We start from the raw sequence: 18,590 nt of genomic DNA, 5'->3' as shown, positions 1-18,590 counted from the left end.
TGAGGCCGAACTAGTGTCTTATACAAGTTCAACATAACTTCCTTGCTCTTGTACTCTATGTCCCTATTAATAAAGTCAAGGATACTGTATGCTTTATTAATTGCTCTCTCAACCTGTCCTGCCACCTTCAATTACTTATGCACATATATACCCAGGTCCCTCTGCTCCTGCACCCCCTTTAGAATTTACCCTTTATTTTATATTGTCTCTTCATGTTCTTCCTACCAAAATGAATCACTTCCCATTTCTCTGCATTGAACTTCATCTGCCACCTGTCTGCCCATTCCACCAACTTGTCTATGTCCTTTTGAAGTTCTACACTATTCTCCTCACAGTTAACACTGCTTCCAAGTATCGTAACTTGCAAACTTTGAAATTGTGCCCTGTCCACCAAGGTCTCGGTCATTCATATATATCAGGAAAAGCAAGGGTCCCAACATTGATCCCTCAGGAACTCCACTACAAACCTTCCTCCAGCCTGAAAAACATTCATTAACCACTACTCTTTGTTTCCTGTCACTCAGCCAATTTTGTATCCATGTTGCTACCATCCTTTTTATTCCATGAACTACAAGTTTGCTCACAAGTCTGTTGTGTGGCACTGTATCAAATGCCTTTTGAAAGTCCATGTACATCACTTCAACAGCATTGCCTTCATCAACCCTCTCTGTTACCTCCTCAAAAAACTCCAGCAACTTAGTTGAACATGATTTTCCCTTAAGAAATCCGTGCTGGCTTTCCTTAATTAACTTGCATTTGTCTATGTGACTATTAATTTTGTCCCAAATTATTTTTTCTAGACATTTTCCAACCACCAAAGTTAAACTGACTGACCTGTTGCTGGGCATATCTTTACACCCTTTTTTGAACAAGGGTGTAACGTTTGCAATTCTCCAGTCCTCTGGCACCACCCCCGAGTCTAAGGAAGACTGAAAAATTATGGCCAGTGCCTCTGCGATTTCCACCCTCACTTCGTAGTATCCTTGAATGCATCTCATCTGGCCCCATCCACTTCAAGTACAGACAGCCTATATAGTACTTCCTCTTTATCAATAGTAAATAGGTAAATAGACCGGAGTCCCTGAGACTATTTGAATAGTGAGTTCTTTAAACTAAGAATCATTCTTGTAGCTCTTCTCTGAATCTTTTCCAAGGCCACTATTTCACCCACCATGTCAGGGGACCAAAATTGGGTGCAGTACTCTATATACAGTCTAAACAGTGACCTGTATAGTGTCAAAATGGACTCATAGAATCATAGAAAGTTTAAGGCACAGAAAGAGGGTACTTGGCCCATCATATCTGTGCAGGCCAAAAAACAATTCATCCATTCTAATCCCATCTTCCAGCATTTGGTCCGTAGCCCTGCAGATTACGGCACTTGAAGTGCATATCCAGACTCCTTTTGAATGAGTTGAGGGTCTCTGCCTCAACTACCCTTTTAGGCAGTGAGTTCCAGACCTCCACCATCCTCTGGGTGAAAAAATGTTTCCTCATGTCCCCTCTAATTTTTCTATCAATCACTTTAACTCTATGGCTCCTCATCACTGACCACTCTGCTAAGGTGAATTGACCCTTCACTTTCACTTTATCCAGGCCCGTCACAATTTTGTATATCTCAATCAAGTCTCTCCTCAACCTTCTCTGTTCCAAGGAGAGCAACCCTAGCCTATCCAATCTTTCCTCATAACTGCATTTTTCCAGTTCTGGCAACATCCTTGTAAATCTCCTCTGTACTCTTCTCCTCTGTACCCTCTCTAGTACAATACATCCTTTCTGTAATGAGGTGACCAGAACAGCACACAGTTGATTTATACTGAATGGTTCTATTAATACAACCCAACATCTTATTATCTTTAGCTACAATTTCTCTACATTGCTCATGAGCATTTCCCAGTGATCAAAAAGAGCATCATTCATAATCCCTGTTGCGTCTTCCCAATAATAAATGTCAGGCTGATAAAATTATCATTTCCCAGCTCTGATTTTTCCCTGTTTTGAAAATAGGAACTGCATGAGCTAGCTTTCAGTCTAACTGAAATATCCCTGACTCTATTGAACTATTAAATATGCAGGCAAAGGACTCAGAACACCTGTCCCATCTCTTTAAACACCTTTGGATGGTTATTATCTACACCTGGAGCCCTATCAATTTTGAGCTTTCCTAATTTATACTGTAGCGCCTGTAGAAGAGTCTGTCACTCTAGAATTGGCCTTTATAGCCACTCCAGGCACTGCTCCAGAAAACGCTGACCACCTCTAGGCGCTTATCCATTGTCTCTCGAGACAAGGAGGCCAAAAAGGAAAAAAGGAATTTATCCAAGATAACATTACTGTCTATTTAATATTAATAATGCTATTCAATACTTAATATCTGGAATCTTCTTCTTCTTCTTTGGCCTCTTTGTCTTGGGAGACAATGGGTAAGCGCCTGGAGGTGGTCAGTGGTTTGTGGAGCAGCGCCTGGAGTGGCTATAAAGGCCAATACTAGAGTGACAGACGCTTCCACAGGTGCTACAGAAAAAATTGGTTGTCGGGGCTGTTACACAGTTGGCTCTCCCCTTGCGCTTCTGTCTTTTTTCCTGCCAACTGCTAAGTCTCTTCAACTCTCCACACTTTAGCCCCGCCTTTATGGCTGCCCGCCAGCTCTGGCGATCGCAGGCAACTGACTCCCACGACTTGTGATCAATGTTACAGGATTTCATGTCGCGTTTGCAGACGCCTTTAAAGCGGAGACATGGATGGCTGGTAGGTCTAATACCAGTGGCGAGCTCGCTGTACAATATGTCCTTGGGGATCCTGCCATCTTCCATGCGGCTCACATGGCCAAGCCATCTCAAGCGCCGCTGACTCAGTAGTGTGTAAAGGCTAGGGATGTTGGCTGCCTCGAGGACTACTGTGTTGGAGATGCGGTCCTGCCACCTGATGCCAAGGATTCTCTGGAGGCAGCAAAGATGGAATGAATTGAGACATCGCTCTTGACTGACATACGTTGTCCAGGCCTTGCTGCCGTAGAGCAAGGTACTGAGGACACAGGCTTGATACACTCGGGCTTTTGTGTTCCGTGTCAGTTCCGTATCTGGAATACAAGTATTATTTACAGGTTGTTTCCTTACAGACCCACATCCATTTCTTCTGTAACAGCCTATTTGAATCTGTCCAGTTAGGCTTCTGCTCTTGCCAAAGCAATAAAGTCATCCTAACCAAAGTAATGAATAACTTTTGTGTGATTGTTTCACACTCCTCAACCCGTTTGCAGCTTTTGAGATGATTGATTACACTATTTTCCAACATATGAACATACGAATTAGGAGCAGGAGTAGGCCACTCGGCTCTTTGAGCCTGCTCCGCCATTCAATGAGGTCAAAAGAAACATCCTTTCTACATCTAACTTGTCAAGACCCCTTAGGATCTTATATGTTTCAATCAAGTCACCTCTTACTCTTCTAAATTCCAACAGATACAAGCCTAGCCTGTCCAATCTTTCCTCATAGACAGCCCGCTCATTCCAGGTATTAGTCTAGTAAACCTTCTCTGTACTGCCACCAATGCATTTACATCCTTCCTTAAATAAGAAGACCAGTACTGTACACAGAACTCCAGATGTGGTCTCACCAATGCCCTGTATAGCTGAAGCATAACCTCCCTACTTTTGTATTCAATTCCCCTTGCGATAAATGATAACATTATATTAGCTTTCCTAATTACTTGCTGTACCTTTATACTATTCTTTTGGATAGGGACACCCAGATCCCTCTGCATCTCAGAGCTCTGCAATCTCTCACCATTTAGATAATATGCTTCTTTTTTATTCTTCCTGCCAAAGTGGATAATTTCACACTTTCCCACATTATACTCCATTTGCCAGGTCTTTGCCCACTCACTTAACCTATCTATATCCCTTTGTAGCCCCATTATGTCCTCTTCACAAGTTACTTTCCGACCTATCTTTGTGTCATCAGCAAATCTGGCAACCATACCTTTGGTCCCTTCATCTAAGTCATTTGTATAAATTGTAAAAAGTTGAGGTCCCAGCACAGATCCCTGTGGCACACCACTCATTACATCTTGCCAACAGAAAATGACCCATTTATGCCTACTCTCTGTTTCCTGTTAGCTAGCCAATCTTCTATCCATGCACATATGTTACCCCCTAGACCATGAGCTTTTATTTTTTGCAATAGCCTCTGATGTGGCACCTTATCAAATGCCTTCTGGACATCCACCAGTTCCCCTTTATTCACAGCACATGTAATTCCCTCAAGGAACTCCAATAAATTGGTTAAACATGATTTCCCTTTCACAAAATCATGTTGACTCTGCATGATTACCTTGAATTTTTCTAAATGCCCTGCTATACTGTCTTTAATAATAGCTTCTAAAATTTTCCTAAGACAGATGTTAAGCTAACTGGTCTGTAGTTTCCTGCTTTCTGTCTCCCTCCTTTTTTGAATAAAGGAGTTCCATTCACTATTTTCTAATCTAATGCAACCTTCCCTGAATCTAGGGAATTTTGGAAAATTAAAACTAACGCATCAGCTATCTCACTAGCCACTTTTAACACCCTAGGATGATGTCCATCAGGACCCAGGGACTTGTCAGCCCGCGGCTCCAACAATTTGTTCAATACCACTTCCCCAGTAATTGTAATTTTCTTGAATTCCTCCCTCCCTTCCATTTCCTGACTTACAGCTAATACTGGGATGTTACTTGTGTCCTCAGTAGTGAAGACCGATGCAAAATATCTGTTCAATTCATCTGTCATCTCTTTATTATCCATTATTAATTCCCCAGACTTTCTATAGGACCAATGCTCACTTTGTTAGCTCTTTTCTTTTTAAAATAGCTATAGAAAATCTGTCTTTATATTTCTAGCTTATCTTTCTCTCGTACTCTAATTTTACCTTCCTTATCAATTTTTTAGTCATTTTTTGCTGTTTTTATATTCTGTCCAATCTTATGACCTGCCTCCAATCTTTGTGCAATTATAGGCTTTTTCTTTAAGTTTGAAACTATCTTTAACTGTTTTAGTTAACCACGGATGGTGGGTCCCACCCTTGGAATTGTTCTTTCTCATTGAAATTTATCTATTCTGTGTATTCTGAAATATCCCCTTAAATATCTGCCACTGAGTCTCTATTGACCTATCCCTTAACCTAATTTGCCAGTTCACTTTAGCTAGCTCTGCTTTCATGCCCTCATAATTGCCCTTATTTAAGTTTAAAATAGTAGTCTTAGACCCAGTCTTCTTCCACTGTCCAGCTTTGTTGGACTGTCTCACTCTTACCATTTGAAGTTGCCAAAGTATCTCCAGTGGCTCCTCTTCTTGCCCTGCACCATAATCTTGGGAACTCCTGAGGTTCTATCCTTGTCTCCCTCTTTCTCATTTATATGTTTCCTCTTGCTGACATCATCTACAAACAACTTGCTTATGTATGCCAATGACATGCTATCTGTCCACCACCTCGGTGCTATTAGACCGCTTGTTCAATATTCAGTCTTGAACGAGCTGCAATTTAATGATTCTAAACATTGGAAAGACCAAAGCCATCAACTTTGGCCTCTGCCACAAACTCTTTACCTTCACCACTGACTCCACTCCTGGCCTGGCACTGTTTCATTCTGAACCAGACTGTTCACAGTGTTAGCACATTATTCAACCCTAAACTGAGCCTCCAACACCATACCCTTTCCACAAAGACTGCTTACTTTCACCTGCGTAACATTGTCTGGTTTTGCTCCTACTTCAGCTAAAACCATCATCCATGCCTTTCCCACGTCCAGACTTGACTATTCCAAAGCTGTTGTAGCTGGCCTCCTAATCGCCACCCTCTGCAACTCATCCAAAACTCAGCTGCTCATATTCTATCCTGTTTGCCCATTATCCCTGTCCTTGCTAACTTACAGCAGCAGCTGGTCCCCAAATGCCCCGCATCTCTCCCTCAAAAGGCTGTTGAGGCTAGATCAACTGAAAACTTCAACACTGAGGTAAATGGATTTTTGTTGGATTTTGTTAGGTCAGGCTACTAAGGCATATGGAGCACAGGCAGGTAAATAGATTTGAGCGACAGATCAGCCATGAACTAATTGACTTACAGAACAGGCGGAGGGGCTGAATGGCTGACTCATGTTCCTATGTTCCCTCATGGCTTCATTATTCCCTATCTCTGTAACTTCCTCCAGCATTACAACCATCACGACCAAGCCCTGAATTTTTCATTCTTTTGTTTTAGACCTATTGTGCAACTCCACCCTTTATCTTACAATTGGCTTTCAGTCGCCTAGGCCCCATGCTCTGGGATTCTCCCCCTAAAGACCCTTGTCTTTCCACCTCCCTCCTTTTAAGACCTTCCTTAAACCTCAGCTCTTTGACCAATAATTTGTTTACCCACACCGAATATCACCCTTTTATTGGCTCAGTGCCATGTTTTCCTTGTGACTGGGAACATTTATTGCATTAAAACCACTAAATAAATGCAAGCTGTTGTTGCTGTTGCAGGAAATCAAATGTAAGCGGATTTAGTTTGCTTAGTCTCCTTCATTCGCACATGCCTGCATACACTCTCCAGTTTTTTGACACTAGTTTACTCCTCACTTCCCACTCCTCCACTCCACCTATGTCAGATGCTTATCCTTCCCTTCGTCATGCTGTCTACAACGCCATCCCCAAACATCTTAAACATACCATTTCACTCCCTGCTTTAGACGCCTTCTAAAAACCCTTTGAACATGCTTTCAATCTCTCCTAAACTTTCTATTTCCCCCGATTGATTTCCAAACTTTATCCATCACGCTGCAATGTAAACTCTTGATGTATTTTTTTTACATGAAGATGCATTAGAAATCTATATACCTTCTGGGAGAGGAGCGGACCTGTGGGCAGAACGCCGAGCAAGAGAAGAGGATAAATTGAGCCTGAAGATCGAGGCCCAGTCACTTACCTTCCGGGCGAGGAGCGGACCTGTAGGGAGAAGGCCTAGAGAGAGAAGAAGATAAGTTGAGCCCGAGGATCGAGGCCCAGTCACTTACCTTCTGGGAGCGGAGTCGAGAGGAGTGGACCTGTGGGGAGAACGCCGAGCGAGAGAAGAGGATAAATTGAGTCCGAGAATTGAGGCCCAGTCACTTACCTTCCAGGTGAGGAGCGGACCTGTAGGTAGAACGCCTAGCGAGAGAAGAAGATAAATTGAGCCCGAGGATCGAGGCCCAGTCACTTACCTTCTGGGAGCGGAGCGGAGACCAGTCCAGGCGCGCCGAAGTTTGAAAAAAAAGTGACATTACAGGAAAGCTACAAGGTGATTGGTTGGTGACTAACAACTGTTGGTGCCTGGAAATAGCTTAAAAAAATCAGGGGAAAGTTCTTTTTTTAAACCTACTGTCTAAGTGATAAGGTTAGTACTACTGAAGTGTGATTTTTTAAATTAGTATAATTTATTAAGGACTTTAGATTGTAGTGGGTAGTGTTTGGAGTAGAACAAGGCCCCTAGTGTAATTAATATTTTTTAATTAAAGGGAGTAACGAATTAATCTAAAGGTAAGTCGTGGCAGAAGAGCTCGCACCCGTGATATGCTCCTCCTGTGCTATGTGGGAAATCAGGGACACTTCCAGTGTCCCTGACGACCATGTGTGCAGGAAGTGTATCCAGCTGCAGCTACTGGCTACCTGCATTACGGAGCTGGAGCTGTGGGTGGATTCACTGTGGACCATCTGCGATGCTGAGGACATCATGGATAGCCCGTTTAGCAAGGTGGTCACACCGCAGGTAATGGCTGCACAGACAGAAAAGGTATGGGTGACCACCAGGCGGAGTAGTAGGCACAGGCAGGTAGTGCAGGAGTCCCCTGTGGCCATCCCCCTCTCAAACAGATATATCGCTTTGGATACTGTCGGGGGGATGGCCTCCCAGGGGAAAGCAGCAACAGCCAGGTTTGTGGCACCACGGATGGCTCTGCTGCACAGCAGGGAGGGAAAAGACTGGGGGAGTCATAGTGATAGGAGATTCACTTGTAAAGGGAACAGACAGACATTTCTGTGGCCACAAACGAGACTCCAGGATGGTATGTTGCCTCCGGGGTGCTTGGGTCAAGGATGTCTCAGAGCGGCTGCAGGACATTCTGAAGAGGGAGGGTGAACAGCCAGTGGTCGTGGTACATGTCGGCACCAACGACATAGGTAGAAAAAGGGATGAGGTCCTGCAGGATGAATTTAAGGAGTTAGGAGCTAAATTTAAAAAGAAGGACCTCAAAGGTAGTAATCTCAGGATTACTTCCTGTGCCACATGTTAGTGAGTATAGAAACAGGAGAATAGACCAGATGAATGCGTGGATGAAGAAATGGTGCAGGAGAGAGGGATTTAGATTCCTGGGACATCGGGACCGGTTCTGGGGAAGGTGGGACCTGTACAAGCGGGACAGGTTACACCCAGGCAGGACTGGAACCGATGTCCTCGCAGGGACGTTTGCTAGTGCTGTTGGGGAGGATTTAAACTAGAAGGGCAGGGGGATGGGAGCCTGAATGGGGAGACTGAAGAGGAGGAAACAAGATAGAAACAAAAGACAGGAAAGAAAAAGGCGAAGTGGAAGGCACGGAAATCAAGGGCAAGAAACAAATAAGGCCATAGTGCGAAATAATGCTAAGATGACTAAGAATGTTAAAAAGACAAGCCTAAAGGCATTGTGAGTCAATGTGTGGAGTATTTGCAATAAGGTAGGTGAATTAACCGCAAAAATAGATGTAAATGGATACGATATAGTTGCGATTACAGAGACATGGCTGCAGAGTGACCAAGGATGGGAACTGAACATCCAGGGGTTCAATTTTTAGGAAGGACAGGCAAAAAGGGAAAGGAGGTAGAGTAGCATTAAGAGTAAAAGAGGAAATCAATACAATAGTGAGGAAGGATATTAACTCAAAGAATCCTGATATGGAATCTGTATGGGTGGAGCTAAGAAACACCAAGGGGCAGAAAACATTGGTGGGGGTTGTATATAGACCCCCAAACAGCAGTGGTGATGTAGAGGATGGCATTAAACAGGAAATTAGAGGCGCATGCAATAAGGCTGCAACTGTAATTATGGGTGAATTTAATCTACATATAGATTGGGCAAACCAAATTAGCAATAATGCTGTAGAGGAGGAATTCATGGAGTGCATACATGATGGTTTTTTGGACCAATACATTGAGGAACCAACTAGAGATCAGGCCATCCTAGACTGGGTATCGTGTAATGAGAAAGGATTAGTTAACAATCTTGTTGTGCAGGGTCCCTTGGGGAAGAGCGACCATAACATGATAGAATTCTTCATTAAGATGGAGAGTGAGAGAGTTGATTCCGAGACTAGGGTCCCGAATCTAAATAAAGGAAACTATGAAGGTATGAGGCACAAGTTGGCTATGATAGATTGGGGAACGTTACCTAAAGGGTTGACAGTGGATGGGCAATAGCTAGCATTTAAAGAACATATGGATGAATTACAACAATTGTTCATTCCTGACTGGCGCAAAAATAAAACAGGAAGGGTGGCTCAACCGTGGCTTATAAAAGAAATTAGGGATAGTATTAGATCCAAGGAGGAGAAATATAAAATGGCCAGAACAAGCAGCAAACCTGAGGATTGGGAGCAGTTTAGAATTGAGCAAAGGAGGACAAAGGGATTGATTAAGAAGGGGAAAATAGAGTATGAGAGTAAGCTTGCAGAGAACATAAAAACTGACTGTAAAAGCTTCTATAGATATGTGAAGAGAAAAAGATTAGTGAAGACAAATGTGGGTCCCTTACAGTCAGAAATGGGGAAATTTATAATGGGGAACAGAGAAATGGCAGACCAATTAAATAAATACTTGGTTCTGTCTTCACCCTCCCAGAAATGTGGGGAACATAAGGTCTAGTGAGAAGGAGGAACTGTATGAAATCAGTATTAGTAGGGAAATGGTGTTAGGGAAATTGATGGGATTGAAGGCCAATAAATCCCCAGGGTCTGATAATCTACATCCCAGAGTACTTAAGGAAGTGGCCCTAGAAATAGTAGATGCATTGCTGGTCATTTTTCAAAATTCTGTAGACTCTGGAACAGTTCCAATGGATTGGAGGGTAGCTAATGTAGCCCCTCTATTTAAAAAAGGAGGTGGAGAGAAAACAGGGAATTATAGACCGGTTAGCCTGACATCGGTAGTGAGGAAAATATGATAGCAGAGCACTCGGAAAACTATGACAGGATCAGACAAAGTCAACATGGATTTACGAAAGGGAAATCATGCTTGACAAATCTACTGAAATTTTTTGAGGATGTAACTGGTAGAATAGATAAGGGAGAACCAGTGGATGTGGTGTATTTGGACTTTCAGAAGGCGTTTGATTAGGTCCCACATAATAGATCAGCGTGCAAAATTAAAGCACATGGGATTGGGGGTAAGGTACTGACATGATAGAGAACTGGTTGGCAGACAGGAAACAAAGAGTAGGAATAAACAGGTCTTTTTCCGAGTGGCAGGCAGTGACTAGTGGGGTACCGCAGGGATCAGTGCTAGGACCCCAGCTATTCACAATATATAAATGATATGGATGAGGATAATATAAATGTAATATATCCAAGTTTGCAGATGACACAAAGCTGGGTGGGAGTGGGAGCTGTGAGGAGGATGCAGAGAAGCTCCAAGTGTGATATGGACAGGTTGAGTGAGTGGGCAAATACATGGCAGATGCAGTGTAATGTGGATAAATGTGAGGTTATCCACTTTGGTGGCAGAAACAGAAAGGCAGATTATTATCTGAACTGCGATAGATTGGGAAAGGGGGAGGTGCAGCGAGAGCTGGGTGTCCTTGTGCACCAGTCGTTGAAAGTAAGTATACAGGTGCAACAGGCAGTTAAGAAGGCAAATGGTATGTTGGCCTTCTTAGCGAGTGGATTCGAGTACAGGAGCAAGGATGTCTTGCTGCAATTATACAAGGCCTTGGTGAGACCATATCTGGAGTATTGTGTGCAGTTTTGGTCTCCTTAGCTGCGGAAGGATGTTCTTGCTATGGAGGGAGTGTAGCGAAGGTTCACCAGACTGATTCCTGGGATGGCAAGACTGACGTATGAAGAGAGATTGGGTCGATTAGGCTTTTTTCACTAGAGTTTAGAAGAATGAGAGGGGATCTCATAGAAACCTACAAAATTCTAATAGTACTGGACAGACTAGATGCAGGAAGGATGTTCCCAATGTTGGGGGAGTCCAGGACCAGGGGTCACAGTCTAAGCAGAAGGGGTAAGCCATTTAGGACTTAGATGAGGTGAGATTTCTTCACCCAGAGAGTGGTGAACCTATGGAATTCTCTACCATGGAAAGCAGTTGAGGCCAAATCATTAAATAGATTCAAGAAAAGAGTTAGATATATTTCTTAGGGCTAATGGGATCAAGGGATATGGAGAGAAGGCGGGAGCAGGTTACTGAGTTGGATGATCAGCCATGATCATATTGAACGGCCGAATGGCCTACTCCTGCCCCTATTTTTCTATGTTTTTAAATTATTGTGCAGCTGGCAGCTGTATTGCATAAGTGCATTGGACACTGAACTGTTATTTAACTTGGGTGCCCTTTCACCTTTTAACATGTTCTATTGAAACAAAGCTTTTGAGATTTCCTGATGCAACATGAAACTACTGCATGGCTTGGATTCTGTTCTGCAACCCTGGTCAAAATCACATCATGGCAGAGAATGATGCAAAATCTGGATGTTGAGGCCAAACTGCGCCTAATGGGATTTCTCTCCACCTCCGCCTCGAACACCATTAGCTGCTACATTCCTGCAAATGACAAATTTCCCCCCTAGCCACTTACTTACTGGTGCTTCCTGAGGTTGTTATGATTGTCGGCCTGAAGAAACAGTGGCAATGATACTGAGTCCCCCTTCCTCTCCAGGCTTTGGTCATTTTTCAAATCTTTGGGGGACATCTGCCCCTTTATCTGCCCAGCTACCTCTTCTGGTATTATGACAGTGGTCTCACTGTAGCATTGCCAGGTCATTTTTAGCCAGGCAGCAGGAATTGCACTGGGAACCTCTCATGCTTCAGCAACAAATCCTAACTCAGGATGTTGGGTTGGGGGTCGGGCAGATTAACGGTTAAGAAAATCTTGTTGCTGACTTTCTCCAAATCTTACAAGGGGACCCATAGAACACAAGCAATAGGCAACAAGGCTGTGATAACAATAGGTTTCAGATGATTGTGGACCTGTGTTTTAATTTGACTGCTTCCAGATACAAATCTTACACATTCATGGGAATTTCAGCACAGGATGGGTTCATTTAGCTATTGTGTCTGTGTGAACTCCAAATTACAGTTTTTTAGTTTACCCCCATATCCCTAATCTTTCTCCATACTCTTTTGATATTTTTCTTCTTCAATTATTCCCTATTAAATCAAGCCTCAGCTTCAATAGCTATGAATGTTAATGTATTCTATACTGCCAATAACCCTTACATTAAGAAAAACTGTTTCTAACTTAATGTTTGCTAGGTTTTTTGCCCCTTATTATTAATTCACCAAATGGTGGGAATGATCTTTTGCTGTTTACCTTCTTAAAGCCTTTCAGAATTTTGAATGTTTCTCTGAACCTGTTCATGTTCTGTGTTTCAGTGAATCCAGCTATAATTTTCCTAAGTCTCTCCCCATAATAATATCCTCTGATTCATGTTATTATCTTGTGTTGCACCTTGTGAAGACTTCTGTATTCTTTCTATAAAGTGATGCCGGAAGTGATGCAATACTGCAAATTTGGAACGTGCTTATTGGATTGCATTTCATTTAAACTTCCATCACAGAATGCCACACAACAGATAAGCTGCATAAAACTAGAAAGACAGCCATGCAAGATAAGAGTTCTCAGCATCCAGAAACAGTTGTAAAAGTTTATGTCAATAGAAAAGAGTCTGTTTTAAGGTAAAACTACCTAACTTTGAGCACACAGTAGTACATTTCTTGGATTTAAATCTAAACTCAACTTGATCTTGTATAAAATAACATAGAACAGAAGACTCCAGGTTCCAGTAACTGGTCTATGATGAATTAGCATGCCTCAACAGACAAGAGGAATTGCACATATGAGAACATTAGTTGAGGATTGTGTTCCATGGTGATGCCCTCCAAGTGGCCCCACCCTCACTGACTAGACTCACATATAAAGAATGACTATGTTGTTCCTATTGAACTGTAACCCAGCACAAAAATAGGCAAAAGGATAGAAAACTGTGTTTAAAAAAAATTGTAGATAGCTTTGGATGTGGTCAGATGAACTGATTTTAAAATCATTAGAATTTTTAACCTCTTAAAAACAGGCTTCTCAAAATAGGGTGTTTAAGTTATTTTCATAACCCTCTTTAACACAAAAATAAAGCACTTTATTTTTTAAAAAAAGAGACACAACTCATTTGCCATGCTCCATGAATAAGAGTAATCCGTGTAAGTTATAGGTGAGAGACACTAAGCACACAGAGCTCACACTTCAATTTTAAACCTTTGCACTTTCAAATTCTTATTTCAGATACAAATTTAGTTTAATTTGGTTAGTGCAGAGAATTAAAGAGGACTTTTCAGCTTCCAAGCTAAAGATTCCTGTGTACAAGTAGTGGTGAGTTCATAAGCCATTTTTGGACAGTTTCAAAGTTTTTTTGTGTGTAATGTTTATAACTTTTGGAACTGTTGGAAAAGCATCTTTATAATGAAAACTGTGTTCACTCACACATTTGCTACTCAGGCCTTAACATTGTTTAAGAACAACATGACTTCCCCCTTAGATGCACTTTTGATAGCAGCATGGTAGTCACAGATTGAAAGGTCAGTAATAGGACTCAATGAATGGACATGCTCATTGGAATGTTCCCCTTGAGTGCCATACATATGGAAGTAGGACTAGCGGAAACTCTCCATTAAATATTCTCAGTTAAAGCAGCCCTAGGATAGGATTCCTGAAGGATGAAGTGTGCAGGCATCAAGGGGAAAGAGCTTCCGGCTTTTTTAAGTACAGGTTTGAAACAGAAAAAGGAATACATTCTTGTGGCATTTCACCAGTTTTAAGTGAGAGGAAGATTAAAACATCAGTGGCCATCACCATTTAAAATAACAAAATATGCATTGATCTTAGAATAGATATTATCAGGCTTTTGTTACCTGACAATGGTAAACCGTAATCATATAACTTTTTCTGTATTTTCCAGCTATTGTTAACATGATATGTTCCTTATTAATAATAACCAGGATGAATAGACCCAAATAGTTGTACTGTATAGCACTACATTCACACCTAGCCTCCACTGATATTCAAACTTGGTTAACTTCTTGGTTACTGGCTCTTGGCCCAGGAAACTCAGTGACGTGTTCTGCGGGAAGCAAAGATCTGCCTCTTGACCAAAAGAAAGGATCACTGACATTGTCACTGATAGTGACATTGTATCTGAGGAATGAACAGCAGTGCAAATAATGAAAAATAGATCGGATGATGTATTTCTGTCATTTGCATAGTATTTTCATATGTCTGTCCAGTCATTTCTGTTAGGGAATCACAGAAATTGGGGCAGCAAGCAGAGAGCAGGGAATTCAGTTTGCACTGCATGTTCTTGTACTTTCTCCTGCAGTTATGTCAGCTCTGCAGCATAACACCAGTGGATGCCATTGCCTAATACGATGGACTGGATTTTCCCTATGGGGGTGGGAAACAGAAGTCGCAATGTTTTTCCAGGTCACAAACCCACCCACCCCCCTGGGAAAAATGTCACTCATTGGGATTTTAACAGAGACACCTCCTTAACTGGCATGGAGTCAGGTTCCATGTACAATTAAGGGCGGTGGGTGGGCTCTCGAAGCTGGAGGGTCAATCAGAGGCCTTCCAGATTGAAAGGAGCAGTATGCTGTGATGACAGGTAAGTAACAGAGGTGGCACTTCAACATGGAAGCGCCCTCTCACCAACTGTTTTAAAACTTTAATTAAAAGATGGTTGTTACAGCCAAGCCACCACTGTTGGGGAGTGGAGGAGAGCCCCTCTACAGGGCGGCATGTGGCTGCTATGGCTGCTCATGCACCCGGACAGGCAGTGAGGGCCTCTGGGCTTGCCTGGAGTGCTACCTCCCCCAACCCCGCCCCCCCCCCCCCCCCCACCTGCCACCAAATACCCACCTCCAGGCACCTAAACTGGCCCCTTTCAGTGGGAAACTGGAGGCTGACTGGAAAATTCCAGTTGGCCTCCTTTAATCTGACTTATCAAGGCTCTTAAGTCTGCTGGCCCCAATCCCACTTTCACTAAAATGGCCGGAGCTGGGAACGGCATCAAGAAACTGACAAGCCGACCGGCACTGGCCTCCATCTCCAATCCCGCTCCCAGAGTAACCAGACAATTTAACCCGATATGTCAAAAATAATACGAATTATTGTAGTATTTAAATGTTGCATGCAAGGTTGTCATCAGTAGTTTGGTAAGGTCTAATAGTGGACATCAGGTGGCATTATGCATCACTGCCTGGTATGGCATGAGGAAATATTAAAGACAGAATGACATCTATATCTACTAAACAGAATTAAAAGTGATTTCCAGTACTGCAGTCAAAGCTTCGTGCACATGCAGAATGTATATATGGCACTTGACTTGCTACTATAAATCTGGTTGTTTTTCATGGATACTCTCCATTTATAACCTTTCCTTCTTCCATGACCTTTCTCACTTTATTTCCTGAGAAGGCACATGATTATGGTAATTGCAAAAAGAATTAAAGGAAAGATTAGAAAAATTATCAGAAAGATTATCAGTCGGGCTTGCAATGTGGCTCACTTATGCTTCCTAGAAGCTGCATATATTCATACGCAGGGACCAGTCCTTTGTAGGGAAAAGGAACAAGTCCAGGCGTGGCACCTGATTTGAATTAAACAAAGCATGGGAGACAATAGTTCCCTGGTGCATTCACCATGGCAACACCTCAACCAGAGTTAACTTGCCAACCAACCAGCACCCCTTTTCTCATGCAGTATCAGTTGAAATTTGGCATTTTTGCATCTGTCCTGATGACAAGACAAAAAGCTTCAACAGCATGTCTCTTTTTTCAGCAATACTCAAAAATTAGAAGATGTTTTTAGACAGAATGTGGTTAAAATGTAGGATTCTGTGTGACAAACTGTTGTTGAAGCAGAATTCATGAATTATTTTAAAAGGTATTGAGATAATTACTTGAAAAAGAGGAATATTAAAGGAGAAGTGGGAGTGTGCAGGAGAGTGAGAATAAACTAGGTGGCTCAAAGGGAGAAAAACACTGGCATAGTCTTGATGGGACAAATAGTTTATTTTTGTGCTGTAATGATTTTCAATTCTACAGTATCAAACACTAGAGGGACATTGGGGAAACCAACAGAGGCACAGAAGCTTGAATTATCTCAGAGTATAAAGCAATTTTTGTACAAAAGCAAATGCTGATCTATAAGATGAAATGGAGACAGAGGGGACTTGCATAGGTATTTCAACTTTCACAGAGCAAAGCTGTCTAAAGATTCTGGAAATGAACTAATTTAAAGCATATTAGGAAGCCATTATCTTTATTATAGTAGGGCTCTTTATTATAGCCTGCTACTTGAACAATTGTTTGACCATTACACAGCTTTTTCCCTACTGATTTGAATATCCTTGTTATCATTACGTAGTTCAGTCAGTTAGGTTTTTTCCCCCTACAGTTATGCCACTGATTGGAATCAGACCAGCAGTCGTCAACATCATTGAGGGACAACCACTGACTTTACCATGCGTATTATTGGCTGGAAATCCACTCCCAGAGCGACGTTGGATAAAAAATAATTTCAAGGTGAGCAAAGGGGAAAAAAACATAGTTGTTACATGGTCGCCACCTCATTGTCTTTTAGTTAAGCTTAAGGTTTGAATGTAATTCATTAGTGGAAATGTATTGAAAAATACAGTGAAGGTTGGCCCACTAGCTACCACACTAGACTTCTGAATTCCCAAATGGGGGACTCGAGAGCAGGAAATATTCTTGATTTAAATTCAAATACCGTTTTCCCCTAGGGGAGTTTGTTTGCTTTGGCAGGGCATCTAACAGAGGAAATTGAGAGTTTCCTTGAAGCTGTCAACATACAAACATACAAATAAACATATGAATTAGGAGCAGGAGTAGGCCACTCGGCCCCTTGAGCCTGCTCTACCATTCATAAGTTCATGGCTGAACTGATTACTCCACATTCCTACCCACCCCAATAATCTTTCACCCCCTTGCTTATCAAGAACCTTTCTACCTCTGACTTAAAAATATTCAAAGACTCTGCTTCCACAGCCTTTTGATGAAGAGAGTTCCATAGACTCACGACCCTCTGTGAGAAAAAAAATTCTCCTCATCTCTGTCTTAAGTGGGCAACCCCTTATTTTTAAACAGTGACCCCTAGTTCTAGATTCTCCCACAAGAGGACACATGCTGTCAAGATACCACAGGATCTTTTATGTTTCAGTCACGTCGCCTCTTACTCTTCTGAACTCCAGCGGATACAAGCCTAGCCTTTCCAACCTTTCCTCATGAGACAATCCGCTCATTCCAGGTATTAGTCTAGTAAAGCTTCTCTGAACTGCTTCCAATGCATTTACATCCTCCCTTAAATAAGGAGACCAATGCTGCACACAGTACTCCAGATGTGGTCTCACCAATGCCATGTATACCTGAAGCATAACTTCCCTACTTTTGTATTCAATTCCCCTCACAATAAATGATAACATTCTATGAGCTTTCCTAATTCTGTGCTGTCCCTGCATACTAACCTTTTGTGATTCATACACTAGGGCACCCAGATCCCTTTGCATCTCAGAGCTCTGCAATATCTCACCATTTAGATCATTTTCTTTTTTATTCTTCCTGCCAAAATGGACAATTTCACATTTTTCTACATTATACTACATCTGCCAGATCTTTGCCCACTCACTTAGCCTATCTATATCCCTTTGTAGCCTCCTTATGGCCTCTTCACAACCTACTTTCCTACCTATCTTTGTGTCATCAGCAAATTTAGCAACCATATCTTCAGTCCCTTCATCCAATTAATTTATATAAGTTGGAATATCCTGCACTCACAACCAGACAATTGTGTGGAGGTACAGTGTCATCAGGTAATACATGACTATGGGCCCACAGGTCTTGTGTAAAGCTTTGCCTTTCTCTCTGGCACAAAACCCAGGAATTATGCATATATAAAACTGATTGGAATCTAACTGCATCAAGATCATATCTATGTAAACCATGGTTTTAGAAATGATTTTAACTTATAATTATTTTAATGTCAGAGCAAAGGGAATTGGGGGTTCAGATACTCAAATTTTTCAAATGGGAGGACAAGTTTAATAAGCTATACAAGCACATTTTATAAATGGGAGCAGAGAGTACAAAAGTAATGAAGTAATGCCAAACTTATATAAATCTTTGTTAGGCTGCTGTTAAAATTGTGTGTCCAGTTTTAAGAAGCCTACTTTAGGAAGGAAGCCATGGAGAAAGTATAGAATAAGTTCAGTGGGATGATACAAGGGGTGAGAACCTTCTTTATGAGGAGAAACTGGGATTATTTTCATTACAGCAGAGAAGG

The 18,590-nt window shown here is 42.0% G+C and overlaps 1 protein-coding gene across 2 annotated transcripts in view; it reads left to right on the top strand.

Moving 5' to 3' along the window:
- hmcn1 (hemicentin 1) overlaps positions 1-18,590 on the top strand; it is a 740,737-nt gene that overhangs the window by 300,815 nt on the left and 421,332 nt on the right. For both annotated transcript variants that reach the window (XM_068037415.1, XM_068037414.1), the window contains exon 18: positions 16,689-16,816. In XM_068037415.1, coding sequence (XP_067893516.1) covers positions 16,689-16,816 — 128 coding nt within the window. The remainder of the gene's footprint in view (positions 1-16,688; positions 16,817-18,590) is intronic.

The sequence above is a fragment of the Heterodontus francisci genome, chromosome 8, assembly GCF_036365525.1.
Source record: "Heterodontus francisci isolate sHetFra1 chromosome 8, sHetFra1.hap1, whole genome shotgun sequence".
Lineage (NCBI taxonomy): Eukaryota > Metazoa > Chordata > Chondrichthyes > Heterodontiformes > Heterodontidae > Heterodontus > Heterodontus francisci.
The sequence above is the reverse complement of the archived record's forward strand: the minus strand, read 5'-3'. Positions and strand labels throughout refer to the sequence as shown.